The sequence below is a fragment of the Aulonocara sp. 'chitande type north' Nkhata Bay genome, linkage group LG1 (genome assembly GCF_057382095.1).
Source record: "Aulonocara sp. 'chitande type north' Nkhata Bay isolate Kocher_YH1m ecotype deep benthic linkage group LG1, A_spYH_male_GT1.1, whole genome shotgun sequence".
NCBI lineage: Eukaryota > Metazoa > Chordata > Actinopteri > Cichliformes > Cichlidae > Aulonocara > Aulonocara sp. 'chitande type north' Nkhata Bay.
The window spans coordinates 41686010-41708332 of NC_141344.1; the positions used below are offsets into that span (position 1 = coordinate 41686010).

Genomic DNA, 22323 nt, shown 5'->3' on the forward strand with positions numbered 1-22323 from the left:
TATTTCAATGATCTGAAAAAAAGGAAGTAGAAAGAAGGCAAAAACTTTCTCATGGCACTGTATGTGAAATATACAGTTATTGAGAAGTAAATGTGATGTTTAACATGCCACAGTGAGTGTATAACCAGACACAAATGAAATAACCACAACGTTGTTTTCTTTCAAGCTTATGTACAATGTCGGGGATACAATGTAACTACAGTGTTAACTGTAAGTATACTATAAGCTTGTAAAGCTATGCTATAAATCTATTGCTTGGCAAATTGAAAAAAACATTTATTTTCAAATTTAATTTATTATATATAATATAATAAATGTATATGAATTAATTTGTATTTACAAAAAGACAAAATGTTTTACTTGTAGATTGTACATGCATCATTAATGGAAAAATGTACAACTATGGGGACAATATCTACAACACAACTGATGGCCTAGGAAACTGCATCACAGCTGAGTGTGCAGAGAATGGAATTGTAACAAGGAGCATATACCCCTGCTTTATTACCACAACAGCTGGGCCAACAACAACTCCATTTACGTTTAGTACAATACTAAACACCACTTCAGGTATTAAACTGATGATTTCTCAAAGATATAGATAGAGTATTGAGAAATATTGAGAAAATTGAATTGTATTATGGAAGTATATGCATGTTTTAATGTCATGTCATTGTATTTTCTCACAGTGATTAGTACTACATCTCCATTAAATACTACATTTGAATTTGAAACCACATCGGCAAAACTGACCAAACCAGAAATAACAGAAATTACATCTGGGCCTTTCACTACCACTAAAGGAACAGCTACAACACCTGCAGAGACAACAGCATTTGAATCCACAACAGCCACAGTTATGACAACAAAAACACCAAAAATAGTCACATCGGGACCAACAACATCCTCTACCACAGCTTTTGTTGAAACCATGACCACAACTCCATATGTTGAAACAACAGGTCAAGGATCCACCACGGTTACATCAAAACCATCTGTGAGTACTGAAATTACATCTGGGCCTTTCACTACCACTGAAGGAACAGCTACAACACCTGCAGAGACAACAGCATTTGAATCCACAACAGCCACAGTTATGACAACAAAAACACCAAAAATAGTCACATCGGGACCAACAACATCCTCTACCACAGCTGTTGTTGAAACCACGACCACAAGTCCACATGTTGAAACAACAGGTCAAGGATCCACAACGGTTACATCAAAACCATCTGTGAGTACTGAAATTACATCTGGGCCTTTCACTACCACTGAAGGAACAGCTACAACACCTGCAGAGACAACAGCATTTGAATCCACAACAGCCACAGTTATGACAACAAAAACACCAAAAATAGTTACATCGGGACCAACAACATCCTCTACCACAACTGTTGTTGAAACCAAAACCACAACTCCACATGTTGAAACAACAGGTCAAGGATCCACCATAGTTACATCAAAACCATCTGTGAGTACTGAAATTACATCTGGGCCTTTCACTACCACTGAAGGAACAGCTACAACACCTGCAGAGACAACAGCATTTGAATCCACAACAGCCACAGTTATGACAACAAAAACACCAAAAATAGTTACATCGGGACCAACAACATCCTCTACCACAGCTGTTATTGAAACCACGACCACAACTCCATATGTTGAAACAACAGGTCAAGGATCCACCACGGTTACATCAAAACCATCTGTGAGTACTGAAATTACATCTGGGCCTTTCACTACCACTGAAGGAACAGCTACAACACCTGCAGAGACAACAGCATTTGAATCCACAACAGCCACAGTTATGACAACAAAAACGCCAAAAATAGTCACATCGGGACCAATGACATCCTCTACCACAACTGTTGTTGAAACCACGACCACAACTCCATATGTTGAAACAACAGGTCAAGGATCCACCACGGTTACATCAAAACCATCTGTGAGTACTGAAATTACATCTGGGCCTTTCACTACCACTGAAGGAACAGCTACAACACCTGCAGAGACAACAGCATTTGAATCCACAACAGCCACAGTTATGACAACAAAAACGCCAAAAATAGTCACATCGGGACCAATGACATCCTCTACCACAACTGTTGTTGAAACCACGACCACAACTCCATATGTTGAAACAACAGGTCAAGGATCCACCACGGTTACATCAAAACCATCTGTGAGTACTGAAATTACATCTGGGCCTTTCACTACCACTGAAGGAACAGCTACAACACCTGCAGAGACAACAGCATTTGAATCCACAACAGCCACAGTTATGACAACAAAAACACCAAAAATAGTCACATCGGGACCAACAACATCCTCTACCACAGCTGTTGTTGAAACCACGACCACAAGTCCACATGTTGAAACAACAGGTCAAGGATCCACCATAGTTACATCAAAACCATCTGTGAGTACTGAAATTACATCTGGGCCTTTCACTACCACTGAAGGAACAGCTACAACACCTGCAGAGACAACAGCATTTGAATCCACAACAGCCACAGTTATGACAACAAAAACGCCAAAAATAGTTACATCGGGACCAACAACATCCTCTACCACAGCTGTTGTTGAAACCACGACCACAACTCCACATGTTGAAACAACAGGTCAAGGATCCACCACGGTTACATCAAAACCATCTGTGAGTACTGAAATTACATCTGGGCCTTTCACTACCACTGAAGGAACAGCTACAACACCTGCAGAGACAACAGCATTTGAATCCACAACAGCCACAGTTATGACAACAAAAACACCAAAAATAGTTACATCGGGACCAACAACATCCTCTACCACAGCTGTTGTTGAAACCACGACCACAAGTCCACATGTTGAAACAACAGGTCAAGGATCCACCATAGTTACATCAAAACCATCTGTGAGTACTGAAATTACATCTGGGCCTTTCACTACCACTGAAGGAACAGCTACAACACCTGCAGAGACAACAGCATTTGAATCCACAACAGCCACAGTTATGACAACAAAAACACCAAAAATAGTCACATCGGGACCAACAACATCCTCTACCACAGCTGTTGTTGAAACCAAAACCACAACTCCACATGTTGAAACAACAGGTCAAGGATCCACCATAGTTACATCAAAACCATCTGTGAGTACTGAAATTACATCTGGGCCTTTCACTACCACTGAAGGAACAGCTACAACACCTGCAGAGACAACAGCATTTGAATCCACAACAGCCACAGTTATGACAACAAAAACACCAAAAATAGTTACATCGGGACCAATGACATCCTCTACCACAACTGTTGTTGAAACCACGACCACAACTCCATATGTTGAAACAACAGGTCAAGGATCCACCATAGTTACATCAAAACCATCTGTGAGTACTGAAATTACATCTGGGCCTTTCACTACCACTGAAGGAACAGCTACAACACCTGCAGAGACAACAGCATTTGAATCCACAACAGCCACAGTTATGACAACAAAAACACCAAAAATAGTTACATCGGGACCAACAACATCCTCTACCACAGCTGTTGTTGAAACCACGACCACAAGTCCACATGTTGAAACAACAGGTCAAGGATCCACAACGGTTACATCAAAAGCATCTGTGAGTACTGAAATTACATCTGGGCCTTTCACTACCACTAAAGGAACAGCTACAACACCTGCAGAGACAACAGCATTTGAATCCACAACAGCCACAGTTATGACAACAAAAACACCAAAAATAGTCACATCGGGACCAACAACATCCTCTACCACAGCTGTTGTTGAAACCAAAACCACAACTCCACATGTTGAAACAACAGGTCAAGGATCCACCATAGTTACATCAAAACCATCTGTGAGTACTGAAATTACATCTGGGCCTTTCACTACCACTGAAGGAACAGCTACAACACCTGCAGAGACAACAGCATTTGAATCCACAACAGCCACAGTTATGACAACAAAAACACCAAAAATAGTTACATCGGGACCAACAACATCCTCTACCACAGCTGCATCAACCTCAGTTGTTGTAACTGGATCATCATTTTCCTCAACTGTAATTACAAATCCTTCTGTTTTAAACACAACTATTTCACCTTCAACATCTAGAGGTTCAACTTCTATTGCTCCCATAACAGAGACACTTCCAGGCAGCACGACTGTTTACGCAACAAGTGTAAACCCCAGTGTGACCAAAACCACATTGGGAACAACAGCATCCTCTACCACAACTGTTGTTGAAACCACGACCACAAGTCCACATGTTGAAACAACAGGTCAAGGATCCACCACGGTTACATCAAAACCATCTGTGAGTACTGAAATTACATCTGGGCCTTTCACTACCACTGAAGGAACAGCTACAACACCTGCAGAGACAACAGCATTTGAATCCACAACAGCCACAGTTATGACAACAAAAACACCAAAAATAGTTACATCGGGACCAACAACATCCTCTACCACAACTGTTGTTGAAACCAAAACCACAACTCCACATGTTGAAACAACAGGTCAAGGATCCACCATAGTTACATCAAAACCATCTGTGAGTACTGAAATTACATCTGGGCCTTTCACTACCACTGAAGGAACAGCTACAACACCTGCAGAGACAACAGCATTTGAATCCACAACAGCCACAGTTATGACAACAAAAACACCAAAAATAGTTACATCGGGACCAACAACATCCTCTACCACAGCTGTTATTGAAACCACGACCACAACTCCATATGTTGAAACAACAGGTCAAGGATCCACCACGGTTACATCAAAACCATCTGTGAGTACTGAAATTACATCTGGGCCTTTCACTACCACTGAAGGAACAGCTACAACACCTGCAGAGACAACAGCATTTGAATCCACAACAGCCACAGTTATGACAACAAAAACGCCAAAAATAGTCACATCGGGACCAATGACATCCTCTACCACAACTGTTGTTGAAACCACGACCACAACTCCATATGTTGAAACAACAGGTCAAGGATCCACCACGGTTACATCAAAACCATCTGTGAGTACTGAAATTACATCTGGGCCTTTCACTACCACTGAAGGAACAGCTACAACACCTGCAGAGACAACAGCATTTGAATCCACAACAGCCACAGTTATGACAACAAAAACACCAAAAATAGTCACATCGGGACCAACAACATCCTCTACCACAGCTGTTGTTGAAACCACGACCACAAGTCCACATGTTGAAACAACAGGTCAAGGATCCACCATAGTTACATCAAAACCATCTGTGAGTACTGAAATTACATCTGGGCCTTTCACTACCACTGAAGGAACAGCTACAACACCTGCAGAGACAACAGCATTTGAATCCACAACAGCCACAGTTATGACAACAAAAACGCCAAAAATAGTTACATCGGGACCAACAACATCCTCTACCACAGCTGTTGTTGAAACCACGACCACAAGTCCACATGTTGAAACAACAGGTCAAGGATCCACCACGGTTACATCAAAACCATCTGTGAGTACTGAAATTACATCTGGGCCTTTCACTACCACTGAAGGAACAGCTACAACACCTGCAGAGACAACAGCATTTGAATCCACAACAGCCACAGTTATGACAACAAAAACACCAAAAATAGTTACATCGGGACCAACAACATCCTCTACCACAGCTGTTATTGAAACCACGACCACAACTCCATATGTTGAAACAACAGGTCAAGGATCCACCACGGTTACATCAAAACCATCTGTGAGTACTGAAATTACATCTGGGCCTTTCACTACCACTGAAGGAACAGCTACAACACCTGCAGAGACAACAGCATTTGAATCCACAACAGCCACAGTTATGACAACAAAAACACCAAAAATAGTCACATCGGGACCAACAACATCCTCTACCACAGCTGTTGTTGAAACCACGACCACAAGTCCACATGTTGAAACAACAGGTCAAGGATCCACCATAGTTACATCAAAACCATCTGTGAGTACTGAAATTACATCTGGGCCTTTCACTACCACTGAAGGAACAGCTACAACACCTGCAGAGACAACAGCATTTGAATCCACAACAGCCACAGTTATGACAACAAAAACGCCAAAAATAGTTACATCGGGACCAACAACATCCTCTACCACAGCTGTTGTTGAAACCACGACCACAACTCCACATGTTGAAACAACAGGTCAAGGATCCACCACGGTTACATCAAAACCATCTGTGAGTACTGAAATTACATCTGGGCCTTTCACTACCACTGAAGGAACAGCTACAACACCTGCAGAGACAACAGCATTTGAATCCACAACAGCCACAGTTATGACAACAAAAACACCAAAAATAGTTACATCGGGACCAACAACATCCTCTACCACAGCTGTTGTTGAAACCACGACCACAAGTCCACATGTTGAAACAACAGGTCAAGGATCCACCATAGTTACATCAAAACCATCTGTGAGTACTGAAATTACATCTGGGCCTTTCACTACCACTGAAGGAACAGCTACAACACCTGCAGAGACAACAGCATTTGAATCCACAACAGCCACAGTTATGACAACAAAAACACCAAAAATAGTCACATCGGGACCAACAACATCCTCTACCACAGCTGTTGTTGAAACCAAAACCACAACTCCACATGTTGAAACAACAGGTCAAGGATCCACCATAGTTACATCAAAACCATCTGTGAGTACTGAAATTACATCTGGGCCTTTCACTACCACTGAAGGAACAGCTACAACACCTGCAGAGACAACAGCATTTGAATCCACAACAGCCACAGTTATGACAACAAAAACACCAAAAATAGTTACATCGGGACCAATGACATCCTCTACCACAACTGTTGTTGAAACCACGACCACAACTCCATATGTTGAAACAACAGGTCAAGGATCCACCATAGTTACATCAAAACCATCTGTGAGTACTGAAATTACATCTGGGCCTTTCACTACCACTGAAGGAACAGCTACAACACCTGCAGAGACAACAGCATTTGAATCCACAACAGCCACAGTTATGACAACAAAAACACCAAAAATAGTTACATCGGGACCAACAACATCCTCTACCACAGCTGTTGTTGAAACCACGACCACAAGTCCACATGTTGAAACAACAGGTCAAGGATCCACAACGGTTACATCAAAAGCATCTGTGAGTACTGAAATTACATCTGGGCCTTTCACTACCACTAAAGGAACAGCTACAACACCTGCAGAGACAACAGCATTTGAATCCACAACAGCCACAGTTATGACAACAAAAACACCAAAAATAGTCACATCGGGACCAACAACATCCTCTACCACAGCTGTTGTTGAAACCAAAACCACAACTCCACATGTTGAAACAACAGGTCAAGGATCCACCATAGTTACATCAAAACCATCTGTGAGTACTGAAATTACATCTGGGCCTTTCACTACCACTGAAGGAACAGCTACAACACCTGCAGAGACAACAGCATTTGAATCCACAACAGCCACAGTTATGACAACAAAAACACCAAAAATAGTTACATCGGGACCAACAACATCCTCTACCACAGCTGCATCAACCTCAGTTGTTGTAACTGGATCATCATTTTCCTCAACTGTAATTACAAATCCTTCTGTTTTAAACACAACTATTTCACCTTCAACATCTAGAGGTTCAACTTCTATTGCTCCCATAACAGAGACACTTCCAGGCAGCACGACTGTTTACGCAACAAGTGTAAACCCCAGTGTGACCAAAACCACATTGGGAACAACAGCATCCTCTACCACAACTGTTGTTGAAACCACGACCACAAGTCCACATGTTGAAACAACAGGTCAAGGATCCACCACGGTTACATCAAAACCATCTGTGAGTACTGAAATTACATCTGGGCCTTTCACTACCACTGAAGGAACAGCTACAACACCTGCAGAGACAACAGCATTTGAATCCACAACAGCCACAGTTATGACAACAAAAACACCAAAAATAGTTACATCGGGACCAACAACATCCTCTACCACAACTGTTGTTGAAACCAAAACCACAACTCCACATGTTGAAACAACAGGTCAAGGATCCACCATAGTTACATCAAAACCATCTGTGAGTACTGAAATTACATCTGGGCCTTTCACTACCACTGAAGGAACAGCTACAACACCTGCAGAGACAACAGCATTTGAATCCACAACAGCCACAGTTATGACAACAAAAACACCAAAAATAGTTACATCGGGACCAACAACATCCTCTACCACAGCTGTTATTGAAACCACGACCACAACTCCATATGTTGAAACAACAGGTCAAGGATCCACCACGGTTACATCAAAACCATCTGTGAGTACTGAAATTACATCTGGGCCTTTCACTACCACTGAAGGAACAGCTACAACACCTGCAGAGACAACAGCATTTGAATCCACAACAGCCACAGTTATGACAACAAAAACGCCAAAAATAGTCACATCGGGACCAATGACATCCTCTACCACAACTGTTGTTGAAACCACGACCACAACTCCATATGTTGAAACAACAGGTCAAGGATCCACCACGGTTACATCAAAACCATCTGTGAGTACTGAAATTACATCTGGGCCTTTCACTACCACTGAAGGAACAGCTACAACACCTGCAGAGACAACAGCATTTGAATCCACAACAGCCACAGTTATGACAACAAAAACACCAAAAATAGTCACATCGGGACCAACAACATCCTCTACCACAGCTGTTGTTGAAACCACGACCACAAGTCCACATGTTGAAACAACAGGTCAAGGATCCACCATAGTTACATCAAAACCATCTGTGAGTACTGAAATTACATCTGGGCCTTTCACTACCACTGAAGGAACAGCTACAACACCTGCAGAGACAACAGCATTTGAATCCACAACAGCCACAGTTATGACAACAAAAACGCCAAAAATAGTTACATCGGGACCAACAACATCCTCTACCACAGCTGTTGTTGAAACCACGACCACAAGTCCACATGTTGAAACAACAGGTCAAGGATCCACCACGGTTACATCAAAACCATCTGTGAGTACTGAAATTACATCTGGGCCTTTCACTACCACTGAAGGAACAGCTACAACACCTGCAGAGACAACAGCATTTGAATCCACAACAGCCACAGTTATGACAACAAAAACACCAAAAATAGTTACATCGGGACCAACAACATCCTCTACCACAGCTGTTATTGAAACCACGACCACAACTCCATATGTTGAAACAACAGGTCAAGGATCCACCACGGTTACATCAAAACCATCTGTGAGTACTGAAATTACATCTGGGCCTTTCACTACCACTGAAGGAACAGCTACAACACCTGCAGAGACAACAGCATTTGAATCCACAACAGCCACAGTTATGACAACAAAAACACCAAAAATAGTCACATCGGGACCAACAACATCCTCTACCACAGCTGTTGTTGAAACCACGACCACAAGTCCACATGTTGAAACAACAGGTCAAGGATCCACCATAGTTACATCAAAACCATCTGTGAGTACTGAAATTACATCTGGGCCTTTCACTACCACTGAAGGAACAGCTACAACACCTGCAGAGACAACAGCATTTGAATCCACAACAGCCACAGTTATGACAACAAAAACGCCAAAAATAGTTACATCGGGACCAACAACATCCTCTACCACAGCTGTTGTTGAAACCACGACCACAAGTCCACATGTTGAAACAACAGGTCAAGGATCCACAACGGTTACATCAAAACCATCTGTGAGTACTGAAATTACATCTGGGCCTTTCACTACCACTGAAGGAACAGCTACAACACCTGCAGAGACAACAGCATTTGAATCCACAACAGCCACAGTTATGACAACAAAAACACCAAAAATAGTCACATCGGGACCAACAACATCCTCTACCACAGCTGTTGTTGAAACCAAAACCACAACTCCACATGTTGAAACAACAGGTCAAGGATCCACCATAGTTACATCAAAACCATCTGTGAGTACTGAAATTACATCTGGGCCTTTCACTACCACTGAAGGAACAGCTACAACACCTGCAGAGACAACAGCATTTGAATCCACAACAGCCACAGTTATGACAACAAAAACACCAAAAATAGTCACATCGGGACCAACAACATCCTCTACCACAGCTGTTGTTGAAACCACGACCACAACTCCACATGTTGAAACAACAGGTCAAGGATCCACAACGGTTACATCAAAACCATCTGTGAGTACTGAAATTACATCTGGGCCTTTCACTACCACTGAAGGAACAGCTACAACACCTGCAGAGACAACAGCATTTGAATCCACAACAGCCACAGTTATGACAACAAAAACACCAAAAATAGTCACATCGGGACCAACAACATCCTCTACCACAGCTGTTGTTGAAACCAAAACCACAACTCCACATGTTGAAACAACAGGTCAAGGATCCACCATAGTTACATCAAAACCATCTGTGAGTACTGAAATTACATCTGGGCCTTTCACTACCACTGAAGGAACAGCTACAACACCTGCAGAGACAACAGCATTTGAATCCACAACAGCCACAGTTATGACAACAAAAACGCCAAAAATAGTCACATCGGGACCAACAACATCCTCTACCACAACTGTTGTTGAAACCAAAACCACAACTCCACATGTTGAAACAACAGGTCAAGGATCCACCATAGTTACATCAAAACCATCTGTGAGTACTGAAATTACATCTGGGCCTTTCACTACCACTGAAGGAACAGCTACAACACCTGCAGAGACAACAGCATTTGAATCCACAACAGCCACAGTTATGACAACAAAAACACCAAAAATAGTCACATCGGGACCAATAACATCCTCTACCACAGCTGTTGTTGAAACCACGACCACAACTCCACATGTTGAAACAACAGGTCAAGGATCCACCATAGTTACATCAAAACCATCTGTGAGTACTGAAATTACATCTGGGCCTTTCACTACCACTGAAGGAACAGCTACAACACCTGCAGAGACAACAGCATTTGAATCCACAACAGCCACAGTTATGACAACAAAAACACCAAAAATAGTTACATCGGGACCAACAACATCCTCTACCACAGCTGTTGTTGAAACCAAAACCACAACTCCACATGTTGAAACAACAGGTCAAGGATCCACCATAGTTACATCAAAACCATCTGTGAGTACTGAAATTACATCTGGGCCTTTCACTACCACTGAAGGAACAGCTACAACACCTGCAGAGACAACAGCATTTGAATCCACAACAGCCACAGTTATGACAACAAAAACACCAAAAATAGTTACATCGGGACCAACAACATCCTCTACCACAACTGTTGTTGAAACCAAAACCACAACTCCACATGTTGAAACAACAGGTCAAGGATCCACCATAGTTACATCAAAACCATCTGTGAGTACTGAAATTACATCTGGGCCTTTCACTACCACTGAAGGAACAGCTACAACACCTGCAGAGACAACAGCATTTGAATCCACAACAGCCACAGTTATGACAACAAAAACACCAAAAATAGTTACATCGGGACCAACAACATCCTCTACCACAGCTGTTATTGAAACCACGACCACAACTCCATATGTTGAAACAACAGGTCAAGGATCCACCATAGTTACATCAAAACCATCTGTGAGTACTGAAATTACATCTGGGCCTTTCACTACCACTGAAGGAACAGCTACAACACCTGCAGAGACAACAGCATTTGAATCCACAACAGCCACAGTTATGACAACAAAAACGCCAAAAATAGTTACATCGGGACCAACAACATCCTCTACCACAGCTGTTGTTGAAACCACGACCACAAGTCCACATGTTGAAACAACAGGTCAAGGATCCACCACGGTTACATCAAAACCATCTGTGAGTACTGAAATTACATCTGGGCCTTTCACTACCACTGAAGGAACAGCTACAACACCTGCAGAGACAACAGCATTTGAATCCACAACAGCCACAGTTATGACAACAAAAACACCAAAAATAGTCACATCGGGACCAACAACATCCTCTACCACAGCTGTTGTTGAAACCAAAACCACAACTCCACATGTTGAAACAACAGGTCAAGGATCCACCATAGTTACATCAAAACCATCTGTGAGTACTGAAATTACATCTGGGCCTTTCACTACCACTGAAGGAACAGCTACAACACCTGCAGAGACAACAGCATTTGAATCCACAACAGCCACAGTTATGACAACAAAAACGCCAAAAATAGTTACATCGGGACCAACAACATCCTCTACCACAACTGTTGTTGAAACCACGACCACAACTCCATATGTTGAAACAACAGGTCAAGGATCCACAACGGTTACATCAAAACCATCTGTGAGTACTGAAATTACATCTGGGCCTTTCACTACCACTGAAGGAACAGCTACAACACCTGCAGAGACAACAGCATTTGAATCCACAACAGCCACAGTTATGACAACAAAAACACCAAAAATAGTCACATCGGGACCAACAACATCCTCTACCACAGCTGTTGTTGAAACCACGACCACAACTCCACATGTTGAAACAACAGGTCAAGGATCCACAACGGTTACATCAAAACCATCTGTGAGTACTGAAATTACATCTGGGCCTTTCACTACCACTGAAGGAACAGCTACAACACCTGCAGAGACAACAGCATTTGAATCCACAACAGCCACAGTTATGACAACAAAAACACCAAAAATAGTCACATCGGGACCAACAACATCCTCTACCACAGCTGTTGTTGAAACCAAAACCACAACTCCACATGTTGAAACAACAGGTCAAGGATCCACCATAGTTACATCAAAACCATCTGTGAGTACTGAAATTACATCTGGGCCTTTCACTACCACTGAAGGAACAGCTACAACACCTGCAGAGACAACAGCATTTGAATCCACAACAGCCACAGTTATGACAACAAAAACGCCACAAATAGTCACATCGGGACCAACAACATCCTCTACCACAACTGTTGTTGAAACCAAAACCACAACTCCACATGTTGAAACAACAGGTCAAGGATCCACCATAGTTACATCAAAACCATCTATGAGTACTGAAATTACATCTGGGCCTTTCACTACCACTGAAGGAACAGCTACAACACCTGCAGAGACAACAGCATTTGAATCCACAACAGCCACAGTTATGACAACAAAAACACCAAAAATAGTCACATCGGGACCAACAACATCCTCTACCACAGCTGTTGTTGAAACCAAAACCACAACTCCACATGTTGAAACAACAGGTCAAGGATCCACCATAGTTACATCAAAACCATCTGTGAGTACTGAAATTACATCTGGGCCTTTCACTACCACTGAAGGAACAGCTACAACACCTGCAGAGACAACAGCATTTGAATCCACAACAGCCACAGTTATGACAACAAAAACGCCAAAAATAGTTACATCGGGACCAACAACATCCTCTACCACAACTGTTGTTGAAACCACGACCACAACTCCATATGTTGAAACAACAGGTCAAGGATCCACAACGGTTACATCAAAACCATCTGTGAGTACTGAAATTACATCTGGGCCTTTCACTACCACTGAAGGAACAGCTACAACACCTGCAGAGACAACAGCATTTGAATCCACAACAGCCACAGTTATGACAACAAAAACACCAAAAATAGTCACATCGGGACCAACAACATCCTCTACCACAGCTGTTGTTGAAACCACGACCACAACTCCACATGTTGAAACAACAGGTCAAGGATCCACAACGGTTACATCAAAACCATCTGTGAGTACTGAAATTACATCTGGGCCTTTCACTACCACTGAAGGAACAGCTACAACACCTGCAGAGACAACAGCATTTGAATCCACAACAGCCACAGTTATGACAACAAAAACACCAAAAATAGTCACATCGGGACCAACAACATCCTCTACCACAGCTGTTGTTGAAACCAAAACCACAACTCCACATGTTGAAACAACAGGTCAAGGATCCACCATAGTTACATCAAAACCATCTGTGAGTACTGAAATTACATCTGGGCCTTTCACTACCACTGAAGGAACAGCTACAACACCTGCAGAGACAACAGCATTTGAATCCACAACAGCCACAGTTATGACAACAAAAACGCCAAAAATAGTCACATCGGGACCAACAACATCCTCTACCACAACTGTTGTTGAAACCAAAACCACAACTCCACATGTTGAAACAACAGGTCAAGGATCCACCATAGTTACATCAAAACCATCTATGAGTACTGAAATTACATCTGGGCCTTTCACTACCACTGAAGGAACAGCTACAACACCTGCAGAGACAACAGCATTTGAATCCACAACAGCCACAGTTATGACAACAAAAACACCAAAAATAGTCACATCGGGACCAATAACATCCTCTACCACAGCTGTTGTTGAAACCACGACCACAACTCCACATGTTGAAACAACAGGTCAAGGATCCACAACGGTTACATCAAAACAATCTGTGAGTACTGAAATTACATCTGGGCCTTTCACTACCACTGAAGGAACAGCTACAACACCTGCAGAGACAACAGCATTTGAATCCACAACAGCCACAGTTATGACAACAAAAACGCCAAAAATAGTTACATCGGGACCAACAACATCCTCTACCACAACTGTTGTTGAAACCAAAACCACAACTCCACATGTTGAAACAACAGGTCAAGGATCCACCATAGTTACATCAAAACCATCTGTGAGTACTGAAATTACATCTGGGCCTTTCACTACCACTGAAGGAACAGCTACAACACCTGCAGAGACAACAGCATTTGAATCCACAACAGCCACAGTTATGACAACAAAAACACCAAAAATAGTTACATCGGGACCAACAACATCCTCTACCACAGCTGTTGTTGAAACCACGACCACAAGTCCACATGTTGAAACAACAGGTCAAGGATCCACCACGGTTACATCAAAACCATCTGTGAGTACTGAAATTACATCTGGGCCTTTCACTACCACTGAAGGAACAGCTACAACACCTGCAGAGACAACAGCATTTGAATCCACAACAGCCACAGTTATGACAACAAAAACACCAAAAATAGTTACATCGGGACCAACAACATCCTCTACCACAGCTGTTGTTGAAACCACGACCACAAGTCCACATGTTGAAACAACAGGTCAAGGATCCACCACGGTTACATCAAAACCATCTGTGAGTACTGAAATTACATCTGGGCCTTTCACTACCACTGAAGGAACAGCTACAACACCTGCAGAGACAACAGCATTTGAATCCACAACAGCCACAGTTATGACAACAAAAACGCCAAAAATAGTCACATCGGGACCAATGACATCCTCTACCACAACTGTTGTTGAAACCACGACCACAAGTCCACATGTTGAAACAACAGGTCAAGGATCCACAACGGTTACATCAAAACCATCTGTGAGTACTGAAATTACATCTGGGCCTTTCACTACCACTGAAGGAACAGCTACAACACCTGCAGAGACAACAGCATTTGAATCCACAACAGCCACAGTTATGACAACAAAAACGCCAAAAATAGTTACATCGGGACCAACAACATCCTCTACCACAGCTGTTGTTGAAACCAAAACCACAACTCCACATGTTGAAACAACAGGTCAAGGATCCACAACGGTTACATCAAAACCATCTGTGAGTACTGAAATTACATCTGGGCCTTTCACTACCACTGAAGGAACAGCTACAACACCCACAGAGACAACAGCATTTGAATCCACAACAGCCACAGTTATGACAACAAAAACACCAAAAATAGTTACATCGGGACCAACAACATCCTCTACCACAACTGTTGTTGAAACCACGACCACAACTCCATATGTTGAAACAACAGGTCAAGGATCCACCATAGTTACATCAAAACCATCTGTGAGTACTGAAATTACATCTGGGCCTTTCACTACCACTGAAGGAACAGCTACAACACCTGCAGAGACAACAGCATTTGAATCCACAACAGCCACAGTTATGACAACAAAAACACCAAAAATAGTTACATCGGGACCAACAACATCCTCTACCACAACTGTTGTTGAAACCACGACCACAAGTCCACATGTTGAAACAACAGGTCAAGGATCCACCACGGTTACATCAAAACCATCTGTGAGTACTGAAATTACATCTGGGCCTTTCACTACCACTGAAGGAACAGCTACAACACCTGCAGAGACAACAGCATTTGAATCCACAACAGCCACAGTTATGACAACAAAAACACCAAAAATAGTTACATCGGGACCAACAACATCCTCTACCACAACTGTTGTTGAAACCACGACCACAAGTCCACATGTTGAAACAACAGGTCAAGGATCCACAACGGTTACATCAAAACCATCTGTGAGTACTGAAATTACATCTGGGCCTTTCACTACCACTGAAGGAACAGCTACAACACCTGCAGAGACAACAGCATTTGAATCCACAACAGCCACAGTTATGACAACAAAAACGCCAAAAATAGTTACATCGGGACCAACAACATCCTCTACCACAGCTGTTGTTGAAACCAAAACCACAACTCCACATGTTGAAACAACAGGTCAAGGATCCACCATAGTTACATCAAAACCATCTGTGAGTACTGAAATTACATCTGGGCCTTTCACTACCACTGAAGGAACAGCTACAACGCCTGCAGAGACAACAGCATTTGAATCCACAACAGCCACAGTTATGACAACAAAAACGCCAAAAATAGTCACATCGGGACCAACAACATCCTCTACCACAGCTGTTGTTGAAACCAAAACCACAACTCCACATGTTGAAACAACAGGTCAAGGATCCACCATAGTTACATCAAAACCATCTGTGAGTACTGAAATTACATCTGGGCCTTTCACTACCACTGAAGGAACAGCTACAACACCTGCAGAGACAACAGCATTTGAATCCACAACAGCCACAGTTATGACAACAAAAACACCAAAAATAGTTACATCGGGACCAACAACATCCTCTACCACAACTGTTGTTGAAACCACGACCACAAGTCCACATGTTGAAACAACAGGTCAAGGATCCACCACGGTTACATCAAAACCATCTGTGAGTACTGAAATTACATCTGGGCCTTTCACTACCACTGAAGGAACAGCTACAACACCTGCAGAGACAACAGCATTTGAATCCACAACAGCCACAGTTATGACAACAAAAACGCCAAAAATAGTTACATCGGGACCAACAACATCCTCTACCACAGCTGTTGTTGAAACCACGACCACAACTCCACATGTTGAAACAACAGGTCAAGGATCCACAACGGTTACATCAAAACCATCTGTGAGTACTGAAATTACATCTGGGCCTTTCACTACCACTGAAGGAACAGCTACAACACCTGCAGAGACAACAGCATTTGAATCCACAACAGCCACAGTTATGACAACAAAAACACCAAAAATAGTCACATCGGGACCAACAACATCCTCTACCACAGCTGTTGTTGAAACCACGACCACAACTCCACATGTTGAAACAACAGGTCAAGGATCCACCATAGTTACATCAAAACCATCTGTGAGTACTGAAATTACATCTGGGCCTTTCACTACCACTGAAGGAACAGCTACAACACCTGCAGAGACAACAGCATTTGAATCCACAACAGCCACAGTTATGACAACAAAAACACCAAAAATAGTTACATCGGGACCAACAACATCCTCTACCACAACTGTTGTTGAAACCACGACCACAAGTCCACATGTTGAAACAACAGGTCAAGGATCCACAACGGTTACATCAAAACCATCTGTGAGTACTGAAATTACATCTGGGCCTTTCACTACCACTGAAGGAACAGCTACAACACCTGCAGAGACAACAGCATTTGAATCCACAACAGCCACAGTTATGACAACAAAAACACCAAAAATAGTTACATCGGGACCAACAACATCCTCTACCACAGCTGTTGTTGAAACCACGACCACAACTCCACATGTTGAAACAACAGGTCAAGGATCCACAACGGTTACATCAAAACCATCTGTGAGTACTGAAATTACATCTGGGCCTTTCACTACCACTGAAGGAACAGCTACAACACCTGCAGAGACAACAGCATTTGAATCCACAACAGCCACAGTTATGACAACAAAAACACCAAAAATAGTTACATCGGGACCAACAACATCCTCTACCACAGCTGTTATTGAAACCACGACCACAACTCCATATGTTGAAACAACAGGTCAAGGATCCACCATAGTTACATCAAAACCATCTGTGAGTACTGAAATTACATCTGGGCCTTTCACTACCACTGAAGGAACAGCTACAACACCTGCAGAGACAACAGCATTTGAATCCACAACAGCCACAGTTATGACAACAAAAACACCAAAAATAGTCACATCGGGACCAACAACATCCTCTACCACAACTGTTGTTGAAACCACGACCACAAGTCCACATGTTGAAACAACAGGTCAAGGATCCACAACGGTTACATCAAAACCATCTGTGAGTACTGAAATTACATCTGGGCCTTTCACTACCACTGAAGGAACAGCTACAACACCTGCAGAGACAACAGCATTTGAATCCACAACAGCCACAGTTATGACAACAAAAACGCCAAAAATAGTTACATCGGGACCAACAACATCCTCTACCACAGCTGTTGTTGAAACCAAAACCACAACTCCACATGTTGAAACAACAGGTCAAGGATCCACAACGGTTACATCAAAACCATCTGTGAGTACTGAAATTACATCTGGGCCTTTCACTACCACTGAAGGAACAGCTACAACGCCTGCAGAGACAACAGCATTTGAATCCACAACAGCCACAGTTATGACAACAAAAACACCAAAAATAGTCACATCGGGACCAACAACATCCTCTACCACAGCTGTTGTTGAAACCAAAACCACAACTCCACATGTTGAAACAACAGGTCAAGGATCCACAACGGTTACATCAAAACCATCTGTGAGTACTGAAATTACATCTGGGCCTTTCACTACCACTGAAGGAACAGCTACAACACCTGCAGAGACAACAGCATTTGAATCCACAACAGCCACAGTTATGACAACAAAAACACCAAAAATAGTTACATCGGGACCAACAACATCCTCTACCACAACTGTTGTTGAAACCACGACCACAAGTCCACATGTTGAAACAACAGGTCAAGGATCCACAACGGTTACATCAAAACCATCTGTGAGTACTGAAATTACATCTGGGCCTTTCACTACCACTGAAGGAACAGCTACAACACCTGCAGAGACAACAGCATCTGAATCCACAACAGCCACAGTTATGACAACAAAAACGCCAAAAATAGTCACATCGGGACCAACAACATCCTCTACCACAACTGTTGTTGAAACCACGACCACAACTCCATATGTTGAAACAACAGGTCAAGGATCCACCATAGTTACATCAAAACCATCTGTGAGTACTGAAATTACATCTGGGCCTTTCACTACCACTGAAGGAACAACTACAACACCTGCAGAGACAACAGCATTTGAATCCACAACAGCCACAGTTATGACAACAAAAACACCAAAAATAGTTACATCGGGACCAACAACATCCTCTACCACAACTGTTGTTGAAACCACGACCACAAGTCCACATGTTGAAACAACAGGTCAAGGATCCACCACGGTTACATCAAAACCATCTGTGAGTACTGAAATTACATCTGGGCCTTTCACTACCACTGAAGGAACAGCTACAACACCTGCAGAGACAACAGCATTTGAATCCACAACAGCCACAGTTATGACAACAAAAACACCAAAAATAGTCACATCGGGACCAACAACATCCTCTACCACAGCTGTTGTTGAAACCACGACCACAAGTCCACATGTTGAAACAACAGGTCAAGGATCCACCACGGTTACATCAAAAGCATCTGTGAGTACTGAAATTACATCTGGGCCTTTCACTACCACTGAAGGAACAGCTACAACACCTGCAGAGACAACAGCATTTGAATCCACAACAGCCACAGTTATGACAACAAAAACACCAAAAATAGTCACATCGGGACCAACAACATCCTCTACCACAGCTGTTGTTGAAACCACGACCACAAGTCCACATGTTGAAACAACAGGTCAAGGATCCACCACGGTTACATCAAAAGCATCTGTGAGTACTGAAATTACATCTGGGCCTTTCACTACCACTGAAGGAACAGCTACAACACCTGCAGAGACAACAGCATTTGAATCCACAACAGCCACAGTTATGACAACAAAAACACCAAAAATAGTTACATCGGGACCAACAACATCCTCTACCACAACTGTTGTTGAAACCAAAACCACAAGTCCACATGTTGAAACAACAGGTCAAGGATCCACCATAGTTACATCAAAACCATCTGTGAGTACTGAAATTACATCTGGGCCTTTCACTACCACTGAAGGAACAGCTACAACACCTGCAGAGACAACAGCATTTGAATCCACAACAGCCACAGTTATGACAACAAAAACACCAAAAATAGTCACATCGGGACCAACAACATCCTCTACCACAACTGTTGTTGAAACCACGACCACAAGTCCACATGTTGAAACAACAGGTCAAGGATCCACAACGGTTACATCAAAACCATCTGTGAGTACTGAAATTACATCTGGGCCTTTCACTACCACTGAAGGAACAGCTACAACACCTGCAGAGACAACAGCATTTGAATCCACAACAGCCACAGTTATGACAACAAAAACACCAAAAATAGTTACATCGGGACCAACAACATCCTCTACCACAACTGTTGTTGAAACCACGACCACAACTCCACATGTTGAAACAACAGGTCAAGGATCCACCATAGTTACATCAAAACCATCTGTGAGTACTGAAATTACATCTGGGCCTTTCACTACCACTAAAGGAACAGCTACAACACCTGCAGAGACAACAGCATTTGAATCCACAACAGCCACAGTTATGACAACAAAAACACCAAAAATAGTCACATCGGGACCAACAACATCCTCTACCACAGCTGTTGTTGAAACCACGACCACAAGTCCACATGTTGAAACAACAGGTCAAGGATCCACAACGGTTACATCAAAACCATCTGTGAGTACTGAAATTACATCTGGGCCTTTCACTACCACTGAAGGAACAGCTACAACACCTGCAGAGACAACAGCATTTGAATCCACAACAGCCACAGTTATGACAACAAAAACACCAAAAATAGTTACATCGGGACCAACAACATCCTCTACCACAGCTGTTGTTGAAACCACGACCACAACTCCACATGTTGAAACAACAGGTCAAGGATCCACCATAGTTACATCAAAACCATCTGTGAGTACTGAAATTACATCTGGGCCTTTCACTACCACTGAAGGAACAGCTACAACACCTGCAGAGACAACAGCATTTGAATCCACAACAGCCACAGTTATGACAACAAAAACACCAAAAATAGTCACATCGGGACCAACAACATCCTCTACCACAGCTGTTGTTGAAACCAAAACCACAAGTCCACATGTTGAAACAACAGGTCAAGGATCCACCACGGTTACATCAAAACCATCTGTGAGTACTGAAATTACATCTGGGCCTTTCACTACCACTGAAGGAACAGCTACAACACCTGCAGAGACAACAGCATTTGAATCCACAACAGCCACAGTTATGACAACAAAAACACCAAAAATAGTCACATCGGGACCAACAACATCCTCTACCACAGCTGCATCAACCTTAGTTGTCATAACAGGATCATCGTTTTCTTCAACTGCAATTTCAAATCCTTCTGTTTTAAACACAACCATTTTACCCTCAACATCTAGAGGTACAACTTCTTTTACTCCTACAACAGAGACTGTTCCAGGCAGCACGACTGTTTACGCAACTAGTGTAAGCCCCAGTGTAACCACAACCACAGCTGCTTCTTCATCACCCCTTAATACAACCTCGACACGATGTGTATGCATTGTCAATGGAGCTTCGCATCATGCTGGTAGGTTTCTCTTTCATTTTTGTTATCATTTTATTTTTCTTTAATTCTGAACACATGTTGTTAGGACACCTCTGTTCTTGTTTTAAATTTCAAGTTTAGACCCAGTTAGCCGTCGTATAGCAGGTTCTCCCAAAGCATCCAGGAAAACAGTTGATTGTGAGGAAGATGTGTAGTCCAAAACATAACCCTTGGTACACCTTTACCTTACCCACTTGGCAACAGTCTTTTCAAGGAAAAAATTAGGTTATTTCTAACTATTTTTAGAGTCGTGATGGTAAACCCCAACTACTATAGATAATTCTATTCCTGG

The 22323-nt window shown here is 42.6% G+C and overlaps 1 protein-coding gene across 1 annotated transcript in view; it reads left to right on the forward strand.

The window, feature by feature from the left end:
• LOC147339605 (uncharacterized) overlaps positions 1–22323 on the forward strand; it is a 59682-nt gene that overhangs the window by 22335 nt on the left and 15024 nt on the right. The window contains exons 28-31 of the mRNA XM_086314683.1: positions 167–210; positions 367–570; positions 1782–2621; positions 3174–22013. Of these exons, the coding sequence (XP_086170809.1) occupies positions 167–210; positions 367–570; positions 1782–2621; positions 3174–22013 (19928 nt within the window). The remainder of the gene's footprint in view (positions 1–166; positions 211–366; positions 571–1781; positions 2622–3173; positions 22014–22323) is intronic.